The sequence below is a fragment of the Ostrinia nubilalis genome, chromosome 4 (assembly GCF_963855985.1).
Source record: "Ostrinia nubilalis chromosome 4, ilOstNubi1.1, whole genome shotgun sequence".
NCBI classification, from domain to species: Eukaryota; Metazoa; Arthropoda; class Insecta; order Lepidoptera; family Crambidae; genus Ostrinia; species Ostrinia nubilalis.
The window spans coordinates 3,629,997-3,657,917 of NC_087091.1; the positions used below are offsets into that span (position 1 = coordinate 3,629,997).

The 27,921-nt window shown below is 41.7% G+C and overlaps 1 protein-coding gene across 1 annotated transcript; it reads left to right on the forward strand.

Moving 5' to 3' along the window:
* Positions 1-27,021, forward strand: LOC135071329 (MAP kinase-interacting serine/threonine-protein kinase 1). The gene is made up of 9 exons (XM_063965121.1): positions 1-362; positions 8,372-8,669; positions 8,744-9,027; positions 9,162-9,335; positions 12,034-12,275; positions 15,901-16,170; positions 19,603-19,824; positions 20,955-21,148; positions 23,735-27,021. The coding sequence occupies exons 1-9, from the start codon at positions 326-328 to the stop codon at positions 24,036-24,038; spliced, it is 2,025 nt and encodes a 674-aa protein (XP_063821191.1). The 5' UTR covers positions 1-325; the 3' UTR covers positions 24,039-27,021.
* The last annotated feature ends 900 nt before the right edge of the window (positions 27,022-27,921 follow it).

A 27,921-nucleotide genomic window follows, 5' to 3' on the forward strand; every position in this document is an offset into this window, starting at 1 on the left:
CGGCCCCAACTTCGTCAGTTGGATTTCAGAACATCAGACGGGCGGGCGTGTGTAGGATGGATCGTTAGCAATAACAGCAGTTTTTTTTCATTCCGCCTTCTAGCAGTGTTTGTTTATTACCTTCCGGCACACTTTCCGTAAATCCTTCTCGACAGTGGTGCTTTTAATTTTTATTTGGACGTTTATTTTCTATCTACTGTAAACGTCGTTCCGATTTCACGTCGAGAAGGCGGCCGCACAAGTTTGAAAGCGGCTTTTCAAAAGTAGTACCACCTACTCGCAATATTTCAATATCGCTGTATCAACGCATCAAGCAATTATCAAGATGGTGAAGAAGGTTTCAGAAGAGAGTGTAGATAGCGGTGAGTTGAATTTTATTTACTTTGTATTTTATGTTTCTCGTCTAATTTGGGTTTTCGCCGCCGTTCAATATTTTGTTATTGTATCACCTGATTCGTCCGACCGGCTTTTTTGTAGTTGACACAGGCGCAGTAAACCTATTCAATATTTTTTAAATATCTGTAGATTATATTTTATTTACTGCTTATTAGAAACCATAATTGCTATCAGTATCTTAGTCTAGACGTAGATGTAGACAATGCAATTTTTCTGAATAAATTCAATGAAATTCAAATCATTGATATATTCAAACGACCTTAATCAATCAAAATCATCTCCAAAAGCAAATTTTCCTTGTGTATGTTTACTTAGCAACTGTTCTGTTTTGACAAGGACATTGGAATTATCATTTCTTTGCTGAACATCATTCACACCAATAAGAATAACCTTGTTTGCATTGATAACACTTGCTTCAATCTGTAAAATGTGTCTTTTAATGCAGATTGCATGGTTTGTATTACTTTTTAATATTATATTGATGTTATTAATCAAATTAACGTTGTAATAAATAAAAACGTGACTCCCAGTTTTGTTTTTGAATATTTCGTTTTTGTGAATGAACTACATCTTTTATTGTCGGTGCACGTTTATTTATATCTAATGCACGTATCACTGACCGACCTCAACTTGCAAGTCTGCAACTCATACTTTGTGAGTTTACGATTTATGACGTGGTTATCGTTATTGTTTGGTTGCCTACCCACTGTAGTTGGTTTTATGGTCTTTACTCGGAATTGCCTGTCAAGATCATTTAAATAAACGTGTACGTGCAAAGTAATCGTCAAGTTGTCGAAGTAAACACGTAATTTTGAGTCAAGCGTGTTGAAAATTGCAAATGATGAATCCGATATAGTTTCAAATGTCAGGGTTCAAGTTGCTCCGAGAATCGTACGTTGACCGGCACTTCACCTTTTTCATGAGACAGATATTTCGCAATGAGAAAGGAAATTGAATTTCTAGTGCTTTTTCCACTTAGCTACGCTTGGAGTGTTATGTTTCAGTATCGATGCTATTTGTTAAAAGTAAAACGTCTTAACCCATTATAGACTGAGTTTTCTTAAAGTGTCAGATTTTTGTTTTTTTGAAATATGTTCATAATTATGGTCTACATAATGCTATACAAGCATTAAAAAAATGATCCGACCTGTAATCTAGAAAAAAAATGCTGGTACCATATGGTACCGCTAGCCTCTTACCGTGTCAGTCGATTAAAACATAACTTTATCATCGACTTTATAAAAATAGGGTAAATTATGTATTTTATTATTATTATTATATGTATTAATAAACAAGCAAATAACAGAAGTGATATTAAATGTAAAAAAAAACTGTATATTGGGTAAGGAATATTTATTTTTATCTTTGAATATTCAAAAATTTGGAATGGAGCTTGGCATTGCACGCTGCCCTTAGCCCCACGTAACATTTCCTATACTCTAATATTGTTCGAGAGTTGCAATTATCTCGAGTACGTTCTATAAATATCTGCTTCGTCTTGGGACCTTCATCGTCCTCCAAAACTGCCAATGTTTCGTGTAAGTTACATCTAAAATAAATAAAAACCCATGGTTTTGTAAAGTATAGGAAACTATTTTACTTTATCTTCCTGTATACCTTATATACCATTGAATATATCGCATACTTCCCAATAAATACTGTAAAAACTAAAAATCATAAAATAATTAAAAAGACACGGTAAGCGGCTAGCGGTACCGTACGGTACCAGTAATTTTGACATACAGTATTTCCCATTATTATTACCTATCGACTTAATTTTAAATCATTTCACAATAAGAGCACTTATGGAGAATACAAGATTGTAACAAAATCAGTATTTCACTATCACACAAAAAAAATATGATCACTTACTTGAATGGCGCGTCAATTTTTAAGAGAAAATTTTGATGCGCTCACTTCAATCATTAATTACACACAACTGAAAAGAATAACTGTCAATTTTTTATTCCTAGAAGCATAGACCATATCTATTGGCTACGATTTGCATCAATCAGAGCACTGCATCTTTTCACGTGTTAATGTATAGAGCCAAATTAAAACACACAAAAAAGTGGTACCATATGGGACCGCTAGTCTATAATGGGTTAATCATTATTGGATTAGAATTGAGTAATGCTTACGACACTTTTACTCTGTAAAATTTTGTATTGTCAGAATGATGCGGCGGTTTAACTCGCTCTGTTCCCATTTTCGTATTCGCTAGGTTTTGTTGTTAGAATATTTAGCAAACTGCTAATTTTGGTTTCCTTTCTTGATACGACCGTAAAATTAATGAGACTATATTTTTTCATTCCTACATTATAAGTACCTAACTTTAACAAGCGAAACGTTGATTACGATGTTTCCATTCATAATATCCTCATTCGAAATTGTAACATCTTCGTTGCGTGAAGTTATTTCGCGTATGTTGGATTTTGTAACACTTATTTAAATTATTCTAGAAAATTATGTTATTGACTCCACTATTAACCGCCGTTCAATATCGCATCGTAATTAACCTTGCGATTCTAGAAGTAATTGATTAAAATTCTTAGCCGTTAATTACCTGTACATACGGTTACTAACAGCGTGAAAGAAAAAATTAAACACACAAAGAATGCGTTGATAATGAATGCAATTTCATACTCTCCTCGGTTTTATTATTTCAACATGGCCGCTGAAGCGCGACGCCCCAGCGTTCATTGTCAAGGTCACCCACTAAAAACTAAACTGCGCACTGGAGTTACCGCATTTATATAATACGATTTGGAAGTTGTATCATTGTTACGCACTTCCACTTTTATCCTTGAAATGAAAAGCTCCACTTACTCCTTTTGTACTGTGATGATATCGTTCCCTCGCGCCTATGACGCAAGCTCGGGAACGAGCTAGGGAAAAACTAGGTCGCGTAATTTTGTCAACATAGAATAGAAAGATGAAGGTAGGTATGCTCTTGCCACGCGAACAAGGAATGCATCTTACATAACGTAATTCATATTACCAGTATCGGTTTCGTGGTTGCCGTCTCGCAAATTCAATCAATGTTGATTAAGAGTCAGTCATTCGTATCTATCGACTTTGTAAACGGAGTAACCTTGACCGTGACGGTCTTATGCTCGTTCCGCTAGTAGGTTGTATGTAGAGCTATACAGCAGCTAACATTCCCCGCGCCCCTTGGTGTTCCTACTGCGCGTTACTTTTGCCGATCGATTTGGACGCGTTCTGTGGAACCCCTTTGAACCTTTGTTCATGACCGAAATCTAGACCCAAAATTGTTGGCTCGGAACTTGAGTATTCACCGCTTAATACGCCAGTGAATATTGCGACCTCTAAGCGGTTTTTGAACAAACAATATCACGCTGTGGCTCTATAATTTCATTGGGTCAACTAACACAAACAAAAGGGCTGAAAGGCCATAGGAATGAAGAACATTCGATTCGAAGCGTAAATACTGAGCCCGCTTATGAATCACGCAGAAGCCATAAGCATCTCCGTGTATGGTTCTCGAATAGTTTTATTTAGCCGTGCCCATAATTTATGTTCATTAGGCGGGAGGGATAGATCGGTGATCAGTGAAAGTGGTTGCGTATGCACAGGAGGTATAGTTAAAACGCCCTAGTTGAAGTTTCACCGAGATGCTATCTGGTTTAGTTCGGTGGCTGTGCCAGGCCGAGTTGGCAATTTATATTACCAGCCGGCTACTTCTAGCCCAGTCGACTTTGCTCTTTGAAGATAGCAATTAACTGTGACGATTTACGGGACTGAATTAGAAATGACTGCAGTAACTTTTTACTGGACTCAATACCTGCAATCGCATGTAGTTGAATACCACTTTTTAACACGGTTGATAATAACTGTATTGAAGAATAGGCTTTTTTATTAGCTCAAGACAGCTATGCATATTTTCGCGATTATTAAAATCACGATAATGTAGAGGTACCTGTGAGTGACAGCATAATGCACGCGATTGAAACACGAACAAATGAGAGTGAATGATTAAGGGCATTTGCATGCAATTAGAAAGTGAATTGTTTCGTAGTTTGTACCCGCTCAGGGGTATATACTCGTAAAACAAAAGTATAATAGGTTTAGATCATCGTGGTAGAGAGCGCATTCGTGGACAAGCGCTAATGCCACCGACCAGATTAGAAAGTTGAAACCCCAGACCTAGGGCACGAATGTTACGACTACGATTTTACTTGGAACGAAACTTTGAAAACTACTAAAATCAAAATTCGACATGGAACCCGTTTTACTAAGAATTAAATAAATAAAGGAAGTAGGTACGAGCTGACGCAAGAGGCTGTAAGCGCGATGAGGTGTTGATTGGAGTATCTACTAAAGTTTACTTAACTGTTTCTGAATAAAATTAATTCTTGCATCACGTTTACTACACGTTTTTGAAAATGTTCGCGATTTTCTAAATCTGCTATTGTACTCGTAGTTTCTATTGACTGTTTATCTATCATTAAAATTTTATTCTCTAATTACTTCATTGTTTGCCTCAAATTATTTCATGATAAAACTACAATTTGGTTTTGGTTGGTTTAACATTTGGACTATGTCGATGATGTCATTATTCTAACAACTTCTACTAAGCGGTATGATCAATCTTTTTGATTATCTTATTATTCGGTCAATGAGACAGTCACGGCACGATTCTTGTTCACACCCACATTTTGTTTTGGCCATAGTTGGACACTAAGAAGTTTTCGTGAGTTCTTACATTCTTGTTTTTCCACTGATACGACTTCGTTTTTCGGCACCAAAACATAAATTCTGTAATTGCCTTTTGGTCTGAGCTACATAAATTCGAGTACAACTTTATTCGGGTCGTCCATTGTTTTAACAAGGTCGTCGCGCAAACGAGTAGCAAAGTTTGCGTTTCTAAGTTGTTTTGGGCAGATTGTAGGCATGATTTGTGCTCAGAAGTTTTACATAACCGACCACGTTGGCTGGCGAGCGGTCTGCCACGTGGAGCCCAGCTTGTGTCGTGTCACGCGAGCGCGACCGCGACGCACTAGTCCGCACAACCTGCCAGCCAAGTGTTCGGTTACTTCGCTAAGATTGAAAACAACTTGCCTGTATCAATATTACACACACAACCCCAAATCCAAATTAGCATTTGAATCCGCTGATCTCCATTTCGATACACCGAGGAAGTGTTGTAATTTCCGTCTTAAAAACGATTTCATGCATGCGAGTCGTAACGGTTACAATGATGAGTACGAATTTTCATTAATTTATTAGTGCGTGATTTAAGTTGTCTATTTTATTGAGTAAACGGTTCTTTGTTGCAGAAATTCCTCAGACTCGTTGACTTGATTATTACGTTTAGCAAGGTTGAACGTGGGTGACACTTTTTGTAAGACACCGAATTTAGGTTTCAGTATCAGGCGATCGATGACTCACAGCGTTTACTGTTTCGATATGAGCTTTTCCTTTGTTTGTTATGTTCTGTAATGAGTAAGCAATGTTTACAAATATTGTGAGCATTAATAATAAATAGGGTATTAATTTCAGCTAGAGTTTAGAACAATTCAGTGGGTAAACAGGAAGCGTAGTGTTGAAACGGGCGATTGTATGGGTGGGCGTGACTCGGGCGCGATTGTTCGCGTTTGCTTATTGCGCCGCATTTGCGTTGCTATACGTCCCACGCTGAGGTCATCGCGTGGTTATAATTGTTAAGTTTCGCTTATCACCAATAGTTGAACGCATAAATACACGTAAATTGCACGCACCATTTATTGTACTTATATGCAAAAAGGAATTTTAATGCACGTGCATGTAACATTTATTTTATGATAATTGAAACAAAGAGAGAAGAATATCAACAAACAAATGGTACATTTGGGATTTTGAAAATTTTTTGTAAAGTATTTCATGGTATTCCTGATAGTTTTGACTGACTGACTTTTAGCAATTCATTCAACCCAAAATCCCAAAAAAGGGGCAAATGCCGGTTTCTGATTCAAGCCTCAAGCGCGATATCTATCTGCTGTGGTAACGAGACCATCTCCAGGTCGCAACATCGATAGCTTTGGTAGCAACAAGCAGGGTTGGCAACTTGAAGTTTTTATCTTCTGGATTTCTGAAATTTAGAGGTGGTCTAGACATTTCTGATCAAACGTTTAGACCAGTTTTGCACAAACAATAGGTTAGCAAGATTACACAATGGGTTACTCTATCAAGGTATCAGTCTCAAATGTCATGTAAAGTTGCCGATATTAAATTCAACCATGAAAAAGCGTGTTGAGGTTAGGCCCGTTGGTTAAAGGCTTGTTCTACAAGGTGCAGTGGTGTGGGAGTCGGTAACCCTGCAACTAAGTCTAATGTTTTTACGACGAGAAGTCGAACGATCGCGTAACGTGGGCGCGTACTGCGTGCGCGCAGCTCTGGGTGCGGCCATGTAGGTCGTTGAACCGGCTTTGTTTGCCAACTCAGCTTGCACTCGACTCTCAGCTGTATACTATTATCACTGACGTGTTACCCTTTTTTCATGGGGACTTTTGTTCGGGACTCCATTATGCAAAATGATAATTTCTTTTTGTTCGCATATTCTGATATCTGCAAACCAAAATTTCGACTGGTTTTTCAGGTTTCAGGACCTTATTTGTACAATACCAGCAAATATTTTACCATACAATTGTTGCTCTCGCGATAATTTGAAATCCAAACATGGTGAAAACTTTTTACAATTCGCTGGCACCAAAACTGAAGTGAGAGCTGTCGACATGGGCTCGCCTCTGCCTGTTATTGTGCTGTGTGCAACGTTGCATACGTAATGTTTCGCGTTATTCATGCGCCGACAAAAACCGGGGATGTCGTTATTTGCACGAATATTTTTTGTATGCGCATGTTTTCCTATCTACCAACTGCTGTTCAACATTGGTAGGTAGTTAACCGATGTTCTAGAATGTACAACGCTCTTTTCAACGTGGCTGTTGTCATTTTCTAAACAAGTTTCACTGCCATAATGGTTGGATATTTACATAATGTGTAGGCTTTCATAAGTGTCCTTTTATTCATTTGTCATATCAACTGTTTCCGTTCGCATAATGTCTAGACTGTTTCTAGAATGACTCATTTTGTTTTTCATTGCCCTACAGCGACATAATCATGAAATATGTGCAAATACTTCAGTGGAATGTTTGTTTCTTATGAATTAATGTAATAAAAATAGATTAATATCATATTTTTGGAGGCACTTAAGTGACTAGTTATTTTACATAAGTGGCTATTTGTTTCTGAAATATCTGTTGATCTGAAATATTTATTGAATAGGTATTTGGTTTACTTAAGTTGTGTATTTTAAATTAAATTACCAATTTACTATCGTGCATAAACGAGGTTTATCGTACGACGTACACTTAGCAACTCGGCGCCAGATAGGCAGCGCCTCGCCTCTCTCTTCCTTGCTTAGGCTTCTCTCACGGCTTCCGGCGTTTGCGTCTAGATGTGTGCGTGTGATTCGCCGGCGCCATTAATTTAAAATATTTACTAATAAATAAATTAATTTGACGTCGCTCTTAGGTTTCTGAATGTCTACATTTACTTCTACATAGAATAAGGTTTCGCGAGGCCCGCAATCCTTCCACCATGTGGATATTTGAAATTGCCTATTTAGATTATTATTATCACTGACTTTTGACTTTCCCTGTTCCTTAATAATAAATAATAATAATAATAATAATAAATAAATAATACTAAGCTCACGCTTGTATCGCAGCTGCTACATAACACAACTCTTAAAGGAAATTACAGTACTTAACTAATTTTAAAACTTCTAAGAGTCTAGTACCTGGTGTGTAAATTTGCTGGACTTACTCATTCTCTCCGTAGCTCATCAGTCCGAGCATTCGCAACCTGTAAGGGAAAGGTTGTGGATACAATTCTTCCTGAGGCAGTAGTTTATAATAAGTTTACCTATCTTAAACACAAACATCCTGATAACAATTCGTCTCATCTTCCACAGGCGTCGGCCGCTGCAGCAGCCAGTCAGGCAGCGAGCGCGAGTCGGACGAGAGCCCGCGGACCGCCGAGCCATCCGCGCCGGTACCCATCCCTGACTCCGATGACCTGGCACGCCGCAAGGAGGAGGCGCGCAGGAAGCGCCGCAGGAAGAAGCGCTCGGGCAGCTCGGTCGTCACATCGTGTTTCCAAGGTAATAGTCCACCCCACCTTACATCCCCGCTGCAACTCCTGCTCAGACAGGAGCGACCGCACCGGGCCCATCCCCGACTCTGCGCAGGAAGAAGCGCTCAGGCAGCTCGGTCGTCACATCGTGTTTCCAAGGTAATAGTCCACCCACCCCTTACATCCCCTGCTCCAACTCCTGCTCAGCCAGGAGCGACCGCACCGGGCCCATCCCCGACCTTGATGACCTGGCGCGCCGCAAGGAGGAGGCGCGCAGGAAGCGCCGCAGGAAGAAGCGCTCGGGCAGCTCGGTCGTCACATCGTGTTTCCAAGGTAATAGTCCACCCACCCCTCACATCCCCCGCTGCAACTCCTGCTCAGACAAGAGCGACCGCACCGGGCACATCCCTGACTCCGATGACCTGGCGCGCCGCAAGGAGGAGGCGCGCAGGAAGAAGCGCTCGGGCAGCTCGGTCGTCACATCGTGTTTCCAAGGTACTAGTCTACCCCGCTCTTCACATCCCCTGCGCCAACTCCTGCTCAGACAGGAGCGACCGCACCGGGCCCATCCCCGACTCTGCGCAGGAAGAAGCGCTCAGGCAGCTCGGTCGTCACATCGTGTTTCCAAGGTAATAGTCCACCCACCCCTTACATCCCCTGCTCCAACTCCTGCTCAGCCAGGAGCGGCCGCACCGGGCCCATCCCTGACTCTGCAGACTTGGCGCGCCGCAAGGAGGAGGCGCGCAGGAAGCGCCGCAGGAAGAAGCGCTCGGGCAGCTCGGTCGTCACATCGTGTTTCCAAGGTAATAGTCCACCCCACCTTACATCCCTGCTGCAACTCCTGCTCAGCCAGGAGCGACCGCGCCGGTACCCATCCCCGACTCTGATGACCTGGCGCGCGCCGCTCGGGCAGCTCGGTCGTCACATCTTGTTTCCAAGGTACGGACTGTTTGCTCTCACTGCTGAAACTCCTACGTAGCTAGGGCGCTCCAAGTTACGTGGCTTTTCAGTGATCGTACTTTCGCGCCGGTGGCCAAACCCCGAACCCCGACTCCGAAGATATGTAGCGCCGCAAAGTATTGTTACATCGTGTTTCCATGGTACCCACTGCGGAAACTCCTGCAGCAGCCAGGATATTACAAGTTAAGGGACTGTTCCCACCTCGCTTTCCTTCTGCGGTACCTCTTTCACAGCCAGGATTTTCTAAGACGGGACTATTTCCATCTCTTGTTGCCGCTGCTGAATATCCTGCGCAACCAGGACAGTTACGGGAGTTTAGTGTTCACGCTGAAGTTGTGTTGATTTTTCACACTTCACCTTCCCTATGCTGTAACTTCTGCGCAACGAAGATTTACAGCTTGATCGCCAATAAAAACCCAACAGGTTATTGACGATTTACCACGGAGTCGAAACGTCTCGTCACCGAGAAAAGCATGTATTGTGTAAATTCGTCACACTTCGTATATTTCTTGTGACACATTAATCGTTCTTGTTTACTTTTACGACGAATTTACTTTCAATTTAGGAAACTTACAAAAGTGTTACTAATCGACCAACCATTGAAGGCCAATTTTTCCCCAGTTGTTGTGTTGGGTTACCAAGTTATGTAAAAATAGCGTATAATTGAGCGGAAACAATTATATCGGGCCCTAAATCCAGACCGTGTATAAATGTTATCTGCTATAGTTCAAAGACATTGCCAAAAATATATGATTCACGCATGCTACGTCGGAGTTATCAACATGCACACCCGAATGACATAACAGTTATGTAACCAAATAAATAACTACGTGCGTTGATGTCTATTGTATGCTGGCAATAATTAGGCCACTCATTCTGAACTAGACGCCTAAAGAATCCCTAATGTAAATAAACAAACAGTAATGTAATACGGCTCGGTGCATTGTGTTACGCCTTCAGATTCTTTACACCTAATGGACGTGTTTATCTCGTTCTAGCGTCTCTTATGTCATAACTTTCTTACTGTGGTTCGAGTTTTTTGAGCTGTCTTTTATAGACTTATATGAATAAATAAATATAAAGCGAATTTGGTATAGGCATTAGGCAAGCCTCACTCGATGGACCGACGATCTAGGGAAGATCGCGGGCAGCGCAGGTCCGGTCGTTGAGGATTTTTTCGGAGGACGCTTCAGTTCCGTAATGGCCGTCTTTTGCCTAAAACGACAATCAAGCAAATTACCATGTTAGGTTAGCAGGGCTACTCCGAAACGCTGTTTACGTAGTTTCGTCACCATCAGTCATGCTGGCATCTCGCTTTGTGTGAGAGGGATGACAACATTCGAAACTTCGGATCCCTGTTTATCAGAATAGAGTTGTTAAATCTTTGTTTGACAACCTGTCATCCGCTTTGCAATGGAGGGAAGTCGAACCCTAATTTCGAACTTCTTTCGAATTCGAATTTCTTCTGATTAATTTCGTTGCGGGTCCAATGACAGTTTAACTTTCCCCTGGGACAAACTTGACCTTCATTAGTTGGGTTTTTATGGCGGTCAAGCTGTAGATCCTGGCTACACAGGAGTTGCAGTGGTGGGAACGAGAGGTGGGAATAGTCCCGTTTATCAGAATAGAGTCCGCAATCTAGTCCACAGTGAAATAATAATATAGTGTCATGCCTTGAGTGCCTGAGGAACTGCACGCAGGAGGATTTAAATAAATAAATAAATAAATAAATCTTTGGACAATTTCACACAGCGCCAGCTAGCCCCAAAGTAAGCAACTTAATGCTTGTGTTATGGGTGCTAGCTTAACGGATATACTACTTATATACTTTTTTTTTTAAATACATAAATATTATACATAGTCACACCCAGACCCGTCATAGAAATTAAAATTCATCATTTCAATTTCTGCCCGGCCGGGAATCGAACCCGGGACCTCTCGGCATAGTAGTCCGTTCTGAACCACTACACCAAACGGCCGACAATTTAATGAATGCTGCTGACAACGCCCACTCTTGTAGCGGAGTTTTGGGCTGACATTGTGTAGGATTGTTGTCGACACGATAAGAAGAAGAAGTGTCTTCTTCTTCTTCACAGTCGGTACACTCTTGTCTGTCAGAGTGGTCGTGGTCATCATTTTGAATCACGATTCAGAGTGATGTTCCTCGTAATACGGCGGCATTCCTCGCGGACTGCAGCTTTCCGGGTACTTTCGCTAACCGAGCACTTAGTTGCGGCCTTGATCTAGTCCGTACATCTCATTGTTGATCTACCACGAGCAGAAGTGTAATCATCATCATCATCATCATCATTTCAGCCACAGGACGTCCACTGCTGAACATAGGCCTCCCCCAATGACTTCCACATCGCACGGTTGGTAGCGGCCTGCATCCAGCGCCTTCCTGCTACCTTTATCGAAAGGTTTTATGGACAGTTATATACCTCGGTCACCAAACCTGTTGAGAGCTCAGCCACAGATCCAAGAGCTAAGCTAACCCGACACTATACCGAAGTGTATTAATGTTTAAATTGTTGTCCGCAGACCTGTACAAACTAACAGGCGAGGTGCTGGGCGAGGGCGCGTACGCCTCGGTTCAGACGTGCGTCAACATCTACACGGAGCAGGAGTTCGCCGTCAAGATCATCGACAAAGTGCCGGGGCACGCCCGCGCCAGGGTGTTCCGCGAGGTGGAGACCTTCCACTACTGCCAGGGACACCCGAACATAATCCAGCTCATTGAATTCTTTGAGGACACCGACAAGTTCTATCTTGTCTTCGAAAAGGTGAGCGGCTGTTCTTTTTTTAATCACCGTCTTTTGTTATTGCTGTAATCTGTATGATGCTATGGAGGGTGTTCTTAGACTTATCAACTCGGAAAAGGTGAGCGGCTGTTCTTTTTTTTAATCATCGTCTTTTGTTATTGCTGTAATCTGTATGATGCTAAGGAGGGTGTTCTTAGACTTATCAACTCGGAAAAGGTGAGCGGCTGTTCTTTTTTTTTATCACCGTCTTTTGTTTTGTTATTGCTGTATGATGCTATGGAGGGTGTTCTTAGACTTATCAACTCAGAAAAGGTGAGCGGCTGTTCTTTTTTTATTACCGTCTTTTGTTTTGTTATTGCCATATGATGCTAGGGGAGAGAGACTTATCAACTCGGAAAGGGATCAACACAGTATCGCCTTTCGCGAGCTGTCATCGCCTTACACGCGCTGTCAACCGCGAGGCGAGGCGTTTACGTTACGGTGCGGGTAAGTGTGTTGCAGTATGGAGTTTCTGACGAAGAATACTGACCGCCTCGAGTTGATACGGTTCATACCTTTCCGGGTTGTAGTATGCTACGTCTTTTAGTTGTATTATTCAAGGATACTGAATCACTGTCATTGTATGACTCTTAGCGGTTTTCGCCCACTAAGTCTGTTGCTAACGTTTCCATAAAAAGACTTACGTCTAATTTTATTTGGGTTTGACATTTTACATAGTCTCGGTCATTCTACTAGAATAGGCACCCAGGTCTAAACTGGGGTCTATCTAGAATAAAAATAAACCGCTATTTTTATCAAAATTTCGAACTCGTTGAGTAGGAAAATCAAAGCATTTCTCCAGATATACTTTGTTATTGTCACCTTTGCCACGTTACATTGTAGTCTGTATATTATTCGTTATCTCCGTTCAAATGTGATTCAAGATAATGTATATCCTGATGTAATACATTGATAAAATGTGAATAAGTCACGTTGTTCGGCATTATCTTTTTGTAGAATTTAGATCGTTCCGCTAATATTACAGACCTTTCCCGGTAAGATTCCGCGTGCGACAATATTATCGTGTTTCGTGCCATTGAGAGAATATTGAGGAATTTTACCGATCATGGGGATTTTTCCCAGAGATGGCCTTTGTCAAATATTGAAAATGCTTTTAGAATAGAATAGAATATATTTAGCACACGACACATACAAGATCATCACATAAATAAACAAAAAAAAAAAAAAGGAAACCATAGAACACAGTTAAAATATAAATAAAAAAGAAAATGGTTTCGAGTGTCCCTTTTCATAAAATGTTAACAAAATGCAAATAGGTTGTTGCAAAAAAAAAATTGAATACATTAGAAAATGCGAATTATAATCCGAGCGATGTTGCAATGATACCGTAATATAAATTGCTAGATTCGATACTACATTCATGAATTCACGAAACAATTGTGTTCGCCACGGCGCGTTTGCCACGCTTATGTGGACGCTTTATTTCATGCCTGACGCATGGCGATGGTATTTTTCTTTTTCCAAACAAACCATTACTCATAATTATTCTCACTTAATTAAACTGTTGTTAGGTCTTACATTTGTACAATATGGCTGCATAAATATCGGAATATTTACGTGGAATTTTCTAGATTTTTTTAATACCAATAATTCAAGAATTTTCAGTATTTATTATGCGCAATGCTCATGAGTCATGAAAGTATAAGTCGAAACACATGACCGTGTTATTTCAACAATTCCTAAATTGTAGGTATATTTAATAATTCGACATTTGTTTTGTTTCATTATGTACGTACTTAGGCATAATTTTCCTTATTGTATAGTATTTATAAATTCAATTTCTTATTGCGTGTCTTTTTATCATAACTAATTAGGTCAATACTCGTATTTAATAATAATTGAAATAATATTGTTACAAAACAATATTTATTGTATATTCGTAATTGCAACATGTATTTAAATGTGACACATTTCATGTTGATTTAATATTAATATTAATTGTAATTGTCCAGCATTGCATTAAAAATATGAAATATTTTTATAGACTTTAAAATATCCACGTGGAGTTTTCTTTAGTTTGCTCGAATTCAACCAATAATCGCAACGCTAGTTGTAAGCGTGGAACTCCATGTTTTTATACAAGTAACTGCGTATAATTTTATTACACTCTTATTTTCTTTACCAATGACGTTGAACCGAACAAAAGTAAACATAGATTAAATGCTATAAGTTTTTATTAATATGTTAGTTCGTTAATCCGTGACGGCGTGGATAGTCTGGAACAGAGTAGATTACGATGTTCTTATAATTAAAGCAAAATTGGAACACATTTATAAAAACAATGAGTCAAATGTGTGCGCTATGTCTGGTCGCGAACAACGCATATAATCTACGCCACGGCCGCGACATAAACTGGGGGGCATTGTCCAGCTTTTGTTATATAAAATACCTACGGCTCTATGTAGGTCATCAGCTGCATGAGCCAACGACGATGGAATTATTATTGCAGCGAGAACAGGTGTTATGAGGTTTCTTGTATTTTTATACCCAGCCTCTGAATTCTTGAAATGAAAGACCTATTTATTTCTCTGTTTCAGTTGTGGGTTTCAAGTAAAGTTTGTAGCTAGTATATTTAATTACTAGTTAGTTTCTGGTTTAATAATTAATTCTGTTTACGAGTGTTAAAGTGGTAGTCTATTCCTACCGGAAAATTTTATATATCCTCTCTATTGTGTTTTATGCAGTCAAAGTCAAGTTCTATTAATATTATTTACCACTAATTAATAAATGATTAATTCGATTTCGATGAGTTATGAGTGTTGAAGCGGTAGATTTTTCCTACTAGAAAATTTAATATATCCTTCTTCCATATCTCTTGGTTGCATTATCTATTTTTTATTCATCTTTTTCATCCACGAAGACGCGTCCCAGCAATTTTTGGTTGAGGGAAGCCCGGTGCGGGGAGTTTGATCCGAGCAATCCGAGCGTCATTATTGTAGTGTGCGTGTGCAGTGTGCACTCATGGATAATTTAGCGTGTACCGATAACACTCAAACATTATCGGGAGAATGGTGGAGCGCGTCTTCGTGGATGAAACGATCTATACTAATTATTGTATTGTCCCTGTCCAGTGGCGGGGCAAGACCTAAATTTGATGTGGGCAAGACAGATTTCGCGAGGCCTTGTTCTGTGGGTCGACCTGAAGACGGATTTTATAAAAAAAAAAAAAACGGGTCAACGGTCTATTCATTGACAGTTTCTGATTTCTTGATTCAGTGATTATTTTTAAAGGAATATTGCGCCAAAGAATAATGTTCGTCACTTAAAACCGTGTTGTTGCTTAATTTTGTGTCTGATTATGGCTGAATTTGTTTGGAAAAAAATATTTTTTTTAACTAGGTACATTGTTTAGCTATCAAGAATTTATATTTAATAGTCAATGTTTGCATTTATTGTCGTATTGTGATATTGTCATCTCCACCTTGTATACATTTTTTCAAAATTTTTGATGCGCGAGGCCCCTTGTTCCGCGAGGCCGTAGGCGGTGGCCCACGTCGCCTACGCCTTGCGCCGCCACTGTCCCTGTCTTTCTATTTATAATGGACTTTGAACAGCCAAACTCAAGTGTCACTCTCGCTTGTTCCAGATCAACGGCGGGCAGCTGCTGTCCCGCATACAGGAGCACCACTACTTCTCAGAGCCGCAGGCGGCGGAGATAGTACGGGAGCTTGCCAATGCACTGCACTTCCTTCACGGGAAGGGCGTCGCGCACCGGGATTTAAAGCCCGAGAACATTCTGTGCGTGCACACTGATAGACTGTGCCCGGTCAAGATCTGCGACTTTGATCTGGGCAGCGGGATCAGCTTCACCTCCAGTCTTGCCAGCCCACTGGCCACTCCGCAGCTTATGACACCGGTGAGTTATAAGTACCCACTTGCTAAGGCGTGTATCGATATTGCAAGACTGCTTGGGTTAGGTCTGGCCCATCGGAAATGTGGTCCGCGGGGCAATTAATAACTTTTTGAAACACTGGTCCGAAGGTATATTAAGCACGGACCAGATAATAACTATCATAAACACTAGGGTATAACTGGCCCAATCAATAGTGAGTTAGGATTCTCTGCTTGCGAGTTTGGTGCACCACAAGTAGTATGTATCCTCGCGAGCCGCCTTGCAATGTCGATATATCGTCGATGCCTTTAGTTTTTATTTGTACTGTGTGTAAGGTTTACGTACAGGGTTTCTGGATTCTGGATAGGTCACTGTTGTGAAAATTTTGAAAGACCGGGAAGTTTTATTACTTAAGAAAGGTGACGTTGGCAAATACGTTTATTTGAGACAATATTGTCATTTGTTAGTACATAGTTTTTAACTTGAAACTAAGTGTTAGTAAACAGTTTTATTTGCTAAGTTACCACACGCGTCGCAGCTCGTTTTACTGGGTGGCGCAAAAGTACTGGCACTAAAGAAAATACTTTTTTTTTTTTATATGACATTTTCTGTCATTTTTTTGTTGAAAATTGTGTAGTGAACAAATGTAAAATACACTGAAAATAAACATGGACCGTTTTACTCCCCAAGAACGTGGAATAATTGTGTCAATGTTCTTACGCACGCTTTTCCAGGCCGAGTTATCTCTCGTTTTGGCGATTTGCCTTGGCCTGCAAGATCACCCGATCTGACCAGTCCAGACTTCTTTCTTTGGGTTTTTTTGAAATCTCGGGTGTATGTGAACAAGCCACAGACTCTCGCAGCTCTAAAAGAAAACATTCGTCAAGAAATAACGAACATATCGCAGGAAGTGTTACGGCAAGTTATGCAAAATGTCATAAATAGGGCTCAAATGTGTATCAACTCTGGAGGTCACCATTTAAAAGACATCATCTTTAAATCCTAATGGTACGAAATTTAATGGCACAAATATACATTTAAAAAAACCTAAATCTAGTTTTCTAATTTAGAAAAAATGTTATAGCTGAACCAAATAGGGTCTTTACTTTTGCGCCACCCAGTACAAGAATTTTCCATCGAAGAAGCAGAACTTTAAACTTGTGGATGCATTATGATGCAGACGCCATACATAATGTTTTTTTTGTAGCTGCAGTAACATGTGAGTCTGAGTTAGGTTCTTTAAAACCTGTTGTTAGGTATTACTGATTTTACCTAGTTTGTTTGCATACAATAAACAGAAGCACGTGAACACCCACGTGATACTTTAGCAATGATAAGAATATTTTGTCTCGCTTTCGACTGTCTTTCACGTCATAGTTTTGCCACTATGAACTTTTAAGTCGATAACGTTTTGTTTTAAAATATCCATCCCACGCAATAATTATTGAAATATGATTCATTTAAATATGTCAAGACCTTAATTTCTCCTCTATTTTTATGATAAAGATGATAAATAATACAGACTTATTTCAATAAGTAGCTCGTAAATGAATTTGATCGATTTAATTATCAGGTGTCCAATAAATTGTGAGTCAAAGTGCTATAGAAAGTTATCAAACCTAACCTTGCATAGACTGTAATGAATTTCCTATCTAAATTGGAATAAAACAATGTATTTAAGTGCCTACATAGTTAATTTTACATGATAACTATGTGTGTTTAATATATTTTGTAGGTACATAAACTAGATAGAGTTATCATCTCGTTATCACATTAAAATAGTTATCTTTTTAATTACAATTATAATATTTCAGATAGTTTAAGTACATCAGTAAATGTTTTCGTTTGCATGATGATAAATTTGGCATACATTTTGCATATGAGTACTTAGTGATGATTATAAATACTTAATTTATTTACGTCAAGATGAGTATGTACAATTTATTTATATCTGTCTTACCGTGCCATAAAAGACAGTTTAAATAGATAATTTGCTCTCTACGGAAATGCTACATGTTTTGCCCGGAAGATACTGAAAATATTTAAGTAAACGATGGCATAAATATAACCTCATCAACAAATCATATAAGCTAATAATACATTAGCAAGCTATTACATAGACTGAATATTTCCTTATTTTCCTTACACAAGATTTACGTTTCAATAAAATGTATATCTTTATCGATTCAAGTGGATGAATCGTTAATCCTTGCTAATGCGTAGACCAATATAGGTTAGTGTTGTTTATCAGAGTAGCCTTGGGATATATGCGATGTATATTTACGAATATCTTAGACTGATAACGGATTGTGACCTTTATCGCCGGTGCCTTTTAATATAATAGGTACCTATATCGGGTACTTACATAATTTGTATGCTTCCGAGTGACTGTCTTAACGGGATTAACCTGAAGGTGAAGATAAATCGCTCTTAGCCATGGATAATCCCCTATAATCTCTAACATAACGCTCACATTGCTGTGTGCAATATTTAACCCGCTTAGGTTACGTTTAAAGTTGTAGTCGAACAAATACTTACTTGCCAATTTAGGAGGTGATATCACCACTTGTTTAAAGTAGCAAGTCGGTAGGTAACTTCATTTTAAAATAAGCTGAATAATGGCAGAATAGTCCTGTGTCACCTTGAAGTAAATTTGAATGCACCGTCTTTATCTTATTGCTTGGAATTTGGAAAACATATTGGCATTTCACTTGCATTTAAAACAATGGTGATCACGAACTGGTAAACTGTAAAGTTTACATTATTATTTCAGAACAACAAGGTCTAAATTTAGACTACAATTAAACTGTCTCGACATTTTTTTCTGTCCCCTTATCATACACTAATAACACTCGTTTCAATAATCTGCTATTTTAAACTAAAACGTACCTTATTTTTGCATTTTACACCTACTTATCTAGCTAATTGCCTATTTTCCTATTTTGGGAGATAGGAGTGATGCCCATTTTCACCATAAATCCCTAATTTTTATGTGATGAAAACAAAATTCCTGTTATGTGTTACCATACATAGGGGTCACTTAAAAATTAGGGATTGATGGTGAAAACGGGCATGAATCTCCTATCTTCAAAAATAGGAAAATAAAAGCACTTATTGTTAGTTCTGGAATCTCAACTACGTTAACTCACGAGAGAAACACGGGTTTCAACGCGTCATTTTTATAGATCGCGAGGTGCGGGGAGTTTGATCCGAACAATCCGAGCGTCATTATTGTAGTGTGTGGGTGCACTCATGGATAATTTAGCGTGTACCGATAGCAGTCACTCAAACATCAGCGGAAGAATGGTGGGGCGCGTCTTCGTGGATGAAACGATCTATAAATGAGTTACTTATTGTATATAAGTTGGCTGTGTTTCTACAGCCGTGGTCCGCTTGTGGAAATGGAACGCGAAAGTTTAAAATCTTATAACTCATCAACGTTTCTATTGTCCCTAGGTTGGTAGCGCGGAGTTCATGGCGCCCGAAGTGGTTTCCCTATTCGCGGGCTCGGCAGCAGCGCACTACGACAAGCGCTGCGACCTGTGGTCGCTGGGGGTCATCGCTTACATCTTGCTGTGCGGCTACCCGCCGTTCAGGGCTGACTGTGGCGCTGACTGTGGTTGGGAGCGCGGCGAGAACTGTCGCGCTTGTCAGGACCTGCTGTTCACCTCGATACAGGTGTGTGTTATACAGAGTGACTTTGTTTGAGCAAAGGACGTCCACTGCTAGACAAAGGTTGTGGATTTCCATAACAACTGTAGTTTGGTCTGTGAGCACGTAGAATTTTGTCTAATGACCCCAAGCTACCCATCCTTATCGCTCGTGCGTAATTATGTAGCTGTCGCGCTCGCATACTCACTGCGGGCGCCCGTTGCACAGTCGCGACAGCAATATAATTACGCGCGAGCGATAAGGATGGGTAGCTTGGGGTCATTGGACAAAATTCTACGTGCTCACAGACCGGGCTTTAGAAAACAGTGACTTTGTTAGTTTCGACCAAAGGACGTCCACTTCTATTTAAAGATCGTGGAGGATTTCCACAACGATCGGTCATGTTCTGCATTCAGGCGTTTTCCGCGACCTTCACTAGGGCGAATACAGTCACATATAAATACATCACACATGACACATGCTCATGTGGTTATAGTGGATGCTCTTTTGCAGCCAAAAGGGCTTTATGCGCTGGCGCGCTGTAAATGTGAATGCCCCCATTGTAAGAACCGAAATCACATTTTTGAATTTCAAAATAGGGGATCCTTAGGCCCAGAACAGACGGTGAAACGCAACTGCAACGAAACTGCAACTGCTAGTTATTTTTGAGTTGCATCTAAGTTTCTGCCATAGCGTCCGTTGAGAGACCACACAATGACGCGACCAGCTTGAAACTTTCAGTTTCAGTTTCATTCATCAGAATCATCAGAAAGTTGCAGTTTCGTTGCAGTTGCGTTTCACCGTCTGTTCTGGGCCTTAGACTTAAATAATCTGATAGAAAGACAGAAGAAGTCTCTTAAAACTGGTTTTCCAAAATATGTTCATGTTCCGACCTTGCACTGTTCAGGGCTGTGAAACAGTTTACTCGAAGCTCAATACTGATCGTTCGTCGTTTCAGCCGAAAGACGTTCACTGCTGGACAAAGGCCTCCCCCAAGGATTTCCACAAAGACCGGTCCTGCGCCGCTTGCATCCAGGTACCTCCCGCGACCTTCACCAGATCGTCGGTCCACCTAGTGGGAGGCCTGCCCACGCTACGTCTTCCGGCTCGTGACCTCCGGACTCCGGACAGAATACTGACCTCGGATTTGTCTCCAGGAGGGTCGCTACTCGTTCCCGTCGGAGGAGTGGTCGCACATCTCGCCCGAGGCGAAGGACCTGATCCGGCAGCTGCTGGTGCGCGAGGCGGCGCAGCGGCTCAGCGCCGAGCGCGTGCTGCAGCACCCCTGGCTGCGCCGCGCCGACCCGCGCGCCGCCAGGCCCGCGCTGCACACCGCGCTCAACATCAAGCGGTGAGTGTGCCAACCCTAGAAGATTAGCAGATTCCTAACAGAATGGGATCTCCCGCCTCTCGTTCCTTTAACTACAACTCTTGTATAGCGACGCGCCACACGCTGCACACCGCGCTCAACATCAAGCGGTGAGTGTGATAACCCTATAGTCTGGTCTGTGAGCACGTAGATTCCCGTCCAATGACCCCAAGCTACCCATCCTTATCGCTCGCGTGTAATTATATTGCTGTCGCGACTGTGCGACGCGCGCCCGCAGTGAGTGTGCGAGCGCGACAGCAACATAATTACGTGCGAGTGACAAGGATGGGCAGCTTGGGGTCATTGGACGGGATTCTACATGCTCACGGACCAGGCTTCAGTTACTTTATCCCAGCAGGTTAACATTGTCTCCCTAGGAGGCTACCACTGTCTCCCATCAGTTCGATACTCCCAGCAGGTTAGAACTGCCTCTCAGGAGGTTGCCACTACCAGCAGGTTGCTACTGATTCCCAGCAGGTCGTTGTTGCCTTCCAGAAATTCGCTGTTATCTACAGACATCTATAAGAAATAGTACGCAATCTAATAAGGAATAAATTTTGAGGTATGGGCCTTGCCACACTGGCGGATTAAAAGCATTTTCAAAGCGGAATTGCGACGCCACATATACGTCGAGGCGAAGGACCTGATCCGGCAGCTGCTGGTGCGCGAGGCGGCGCAGCGGCTCAGCGCCGAGCGCGTGCTGCAGCACCCCTGGCTGCGCCGCGCCGACCCGCGCGCCACCAGGCCCGCGCTGCACACCGCGCTCAACATCAAGCGGTGAGTGTGGCAACCCTAGAAGATTCCTAACACTCCGCTGCACACCGCGCTCAACATCAAGCGGTGAGTGTGACAACCCTAGAAGATTCCTAACAGATCCGCCGCACACCGCGCTCAACATCAAGCGGTGAGTGTGACAACCCTAGAAGATTCCTAACAGATCCGCTGCACACCGCGCTCAACATCAAGCGGTGAGTGTGGCAACCCTAGAAGATTCCTAACACTTCGCTGCACACCGCGCTCAACATCAAGCGGTGAGTGTGCCAACCCTAGAAGATTAGAAGATTCCTAACAGAATGGGACTCGCCTATCGTTCCTACAACTCCGCTGTACACTGCGCTCAACATCAAGCGGTGAGTGTGATAACCCTAGAAGATTCCTACCAGAATGGGATCTCCCGCCTCTCGTTCCTACTCCAACTCTTGTATACGGGGCTGCACACCGCGCTCAACATCAAGCGGTGAGTGTGATAACAATAGAAGAGTAGCTCGCTACTGATTCCCATTAGGTCACTATTGTCTACCAGCGCCACGCGCCCGCGCTCAATATCAAGCGGTGAGTGTGACAACCCTAGAAGATTCCTAACAGATCCGCTGCACACCGCGCTCAATATCAAGCGGTGAGTGTGGCAACCCTAGAAGAGTAGCTCGCTACTGATTCCCAATAGGTCACTATTGTCTACCAGCGCCACGCGCCCGCGCTCACCATCAAGCGGTGAGTGTGGCAACCCTAGAAGATTCCTAACAGAATGCGTTCCTACAACTCCGCTGCACACCGCGCTTAACATCAAGCGGTGAGTGTGATAACCCTAGATTCTAGGGCCTAGAAGATTCCTAACAAAATGTGACCTCCCGCCTCTCGTTCCTACTCCAACTCTTGTATAGCGACGCGCCACACTACTGCACACCGCGCTCAACATCAAGCGGTGAGTGTGACAACCCTAGAAGAGTAGAAGATTCCTAACAGAATGGGTCTTGCCACCTCTCGTTCCTACTCCAACTCTTGTATAGGGGGCTGCACACCGTGCCCAACATCAAGCGGTGAGTGTGGCAACCCTAGAAGATTCCTAACAGATCCGCCGCACACCGCGCTCAACATCAAGCGGTGAGTGTGCCAACCCTAGAAGATTCCTAACTGATCCGCCGCACACCGCGCTCAACATCAAGCGGTGAGTGTGGCAACCCTAGAAGAGTAGCTCGCTACTGATTCCCAATAGGTCACTATTTGTCTACCAGCGCCACGCGCCCGCGCTCAATATCAAGCGGTGAGTGTGATAACCCTAGAAGATTAGAAGATTCCTAACAGAATGGGGCCTCCCGCCTCTCGTTCCTACTTCAACTCTTGTATAGGGGGCTGCATGCCGCGCTCAACATCAAGCGGTGAGTAGTGGAATGCTAGTGATTCCCAGCAGGTCCCTACTGATTCCCAGTAGGTCAATACTGTCTATCAGCGCTATTGTCTGCCAGTAGTTCTCTACTCACTCCCAGCAGGTGTTTCCCGGCTGGTATCACTTTCTTCCAGGAGGTTGCTATTGTCTGGAGACAAGATTATGTACTTTTTTTAACCTTCTTCAAAATTCTGCCCAATTCTTCCACATTATCAAGGAATGAAAAATAATGATAAAAGATTTCCAAATAAGAAATAGATTCTCAGATTTGGGAGGAGGATAATATGTACCACCGTACCTTATTGCCACTTTATTACAGTTCCATAACCATTCTTGTTCCAATAGTGTACCAATAATGAAATCCAAGTGACTATGTACTTATTTGTATCTTTCCTTGTCAACAGCAACATGTCAGCGCGCAACCTGTCGAACTTCGCGGAGTCAGCGATGGCTGTCAACCGCGTGATCCAACAGCATTTCTCCATGAACTACTCGTACATGGAGCGTCCGCCCGCCGTCCGGAACACAAAGTCCTGCTACCCGACCCCGGACGCGGCCATAGCGGAGCTGGACGAAGCGGAGAAGGCAGTCCGCAAGATCAACATTCGGTGCGGAGAGGAATACAACCAGCCGCTCGGGCTGTCTCCGCCTACTGAGTCGGAGCTCATGCGTCGGCGCATGCAGGCCAAGCCGCTGCCCGTGCACTAGCCCCGCCCACCCGCCCCTCCCCCTCCCCGTCTGCTACCAGAGTAAATACAAATGAGTAGGTCATCTTCATAGAAACGCACCGAGCGCGGTTTGTATGTGAGCGCGCCAATATACGTATGCGACAACCACGACTGGCTCCCCGCTAATCGCCGCTAAATAAAGTCAGTGTGTGCGCGCGCGCCGCATACGTGTTGGCGCGCTCACATACAAACCGCGCCCGTGCGTTTCTATGAAGATGACCTACTCATTTGAATTTACTCTGCTGCTACTGTCGTGCGCAGCCCCGACCTCTAGACTGTACAGTAACTTCAAACCCACCACGATTTTATGCCTCACGGATGACGCGACCGAAGACCGATGCGAGTCAACGATTTCAATTCCGCTGGACGTAAGATCGAAGTAGCAATAAGATCAGGGTGTAACTCGACATACGGCTATATCAATCGACTAATTTTATTTTACCCGTACATTGATGTTTACCGCCTTTGCATCACGTGACCTATGAGGTTTCAATACGGGGGTTCCGTAAGTCGATTGCACTCAACAAGTTATCCAACTTTCTTCTTCACCATGGAATATTGGCAAAAGTGAGAGAGATGGATAAAGTCGATATATCGAAATTTACGAAGTAGATATCTAGAGCTAAGAAACTTCCACGAGTAGATCTGTGGACTTATTTAAGTAAGGAAGGTGTTTTGAAATGTCATGTCTTACTTAATAGGCGTTACTTCAGTTCCTAATACGCAGACGAAACCTCAGATGCACAGTCGACTTAGTGATTACGAGGCAGTCTGAATCCGGTCGTTTGAAGTGTCAATAATCCGTCCGTTCTAGAATCGGTTATGAATACAGGGTGGAATCAAAAATGAGCCAGCTTAGTGAACATTCATTATTATAAATGAGTTATCTCTTCGTGACTTACTATATTTATAATAATGAACTCTTGTTTCTTAAAGATTTGCGGCCGTGTTTGATTTCACCCTGTATGAGGGTAGTCGTCAAATCGTCAAAAATATGCGTCAAATCGACGGTTTTTGCATTTTTAGCCCAACGTTTCCCATACTAGAATTTACGGGACTTGACACTACAAATGGTCGGATTTGGTCTAAACTTTGACACGATATCTCGGTTTTTCTTTCACATACTCAATAGCTGTGTTTAGCTATAAAGTTTTTGAAAGAAACATCGAGAATCTCTTAGTGCGATGGAAATATCTAGCGTGCATACACTGTGACGACGCGAATGGCAAAAAATCGATTTAATATTAAACCAGTGCCGGTCAATGATGAAATCATAATCGCCGATTTCCCATCGTTGAATTATATCCAATCATTGAATGCAACAATTACATTCTTCTGGATAAGTTATTGTATCGTACAATGATTAGATGTTGATTTATGGATGATGAGAAACCTGTGGAGTCATTTGACGCAATCTGAGACCACTTATTCTAAAATATTGTAGGGATGCCGTATGTTTATTGATCCGCCGCCAAATCGCCGCTTTTGATCCTAAGCATGTTTATCGTTCCGGCCTCGTATCGTATCTTTTTCTTACTCGTAAAGCGTTGTCAATCGCGTGATGTTAGCGCAGTATAGCTCAATACGAGTAAGGGAGAGACGGTGATTTGTAAAATACGTGACGATGCCGGATTGATCCTGCGTACTCTCCGCGCCGGTTGCGGGTTGATTCCCTTACATTGACGTCACGCGGGAGAATAGTGATTAGAGAGCGGCGGTCTGGTGGCGCGTTGATGAGCATTCGGCTGTAGGGACACTCAAGTCAGACAGCCCGAGATAGATCTACGCACAATGAATCCAAGGTCTAATTTTGCGTGAACGATTACAGGCGGGCGCGTGGTAATCCTGCTTGAAAAGTTCGCAATGACGTACCTTTATACATTGTGGGTAGATGTACCGCGCTGCGACTTGCTTGCCGGTCGCGCAGTGTGTGCGAGGGGAGGGGCCCCGTAGACTGTGCCAATGGAAATATTCCACCAGTGATAGATCACTCGTAGAGCTGTAACGGTTTCATTTGAGCCTTTTAAAGATATATTTTTATGAATAAATAAAAACGACTGAATAGTTTTTATCGAGTAGTAGAGTATTTGTGAGTTATGTTGAGACCGACGACGGTCGATAAAAATCGTATTATATTGAGATAGTTGTGCCGATCTACATACTTTATTATCTTTATAGAGATGAAATGAAATTTACTATTATTTTTGGATTTCAGAAATCCGTAAGCAAATAAATTCGAGAGCTTGTAATGTGTGAATCGCCTTTGGTTCGTCGTGGCCTATCCTTTGCAATAAATAGAAATTATGTAATTTTTGATGGAGTTTTCGGATACTAGTCTGTTTATGTGATTGTTTTTTTTTTTGCATTTTACCAACAAAATCCACATCTCATTAATTAAGATTGAATCGACAGTGTTTTATATAAGAAAGTTAAGGGTAATATGTGACATTTTTACTAAGAGGTGCAAGTGTAACTGTAGTTTCGCGTAATTACTTTGATCGGTTTACATGTAATAAGAATAAATTGCTTCGTGTTGTGCTGTACGGAGGGGCACTTGAGCTGATGTTTGAATGTCATATATATCTGACTCGAGCTGTGTTGGTAAGTTAAGTGTTGCATGGGGTTCCATGGAACTGCCATAACATTGTGATCAGTTTGAATACTTTTATATTGCTAAAAGAAGTGTTGAAATAATGTTAAGTGTAGACCTGCTAGACTGTACCCTGCGTAGATCGTTGATTGGAGAAAGGTTAATAGTGCATCACTTTTGGCTATTTTATTATTGTTTAAATTTCACAAATTTTATGAATGTCATTGTGATTGAGAATGTTAATTATATTTTTATTGGGTGGCTTTATCCAATCAATTCTAAACTTACTTACGCAGTACTTTGTTAAAATTTTGTTTTCGACTAAATCTTTGATTTGAACTGTCATTGAATTACAATGTTTGAATTTTTATAAGTGGTCTTTTTTATTTAATCTTCATGCCCTACACACATCTATAGTTTACCTACCTACACTCTACACTTATTAAAATTTAAAATATTTAATAAATTGAGGAGCCCATAAATATATGGTGACATCCTATAATATACTTTCCATAAAAATTAAAATCAAATATCTCATAAATGGTTGACTTTCGTCTAGGCATTTACATAACTGTAACTTGAAAATTGGCTTCAAATAACCCTATACAAGGATGTTCACTCGTTTCAAGTCACCCTGTATAAGTACTAAAGTTTAAGCCTAGGCGCAGACAATTACCTTTTTGTCGGCCGATAGTTTAGTGGGGCAGTTAATCAGTATGGGCAATTGGGCATGTATGGAAGTGCGCACATTACACCGATTTGATTTTCATACAAATTAAAATCGGACCCAACTATCTGCCGACTAAAAGTCGGTGGTCTGCGCCTAGACTAACAGACGACATCACTACATTTTTGTTGCAAACTCGCCTGTATTACATAGTTATATGTATAATATATACCATGCAATCAGCTCATGACTGAGTACTATCATCATCAGTTGCTAACCTGCTAACCAACATCCTGATGCGTGCGCTTCATATGATTCTGTGGCTCGACTTTCGCCTGGCGCGGCAACCGAATAAAAAGCCTAACAAAAGCCGGACAGGCCGGACAAGTCCCTAAAAAGCCAAACATGTCCGGCTAAAGCCGGACGCCTGGCAACCCTACATGGGTATGTCAAAATAAATAAATAAGTACGCAATGCATCCCAATCCATGGAATATTATGGGTTCGAAGTATCAGAGTCGGAACCTACTTATTTGAATAAGCGATCCGTGTCCTATGTGAATGGATAGTCTTACAAACAGGTCCAAAAATTGATAAATACATCCCC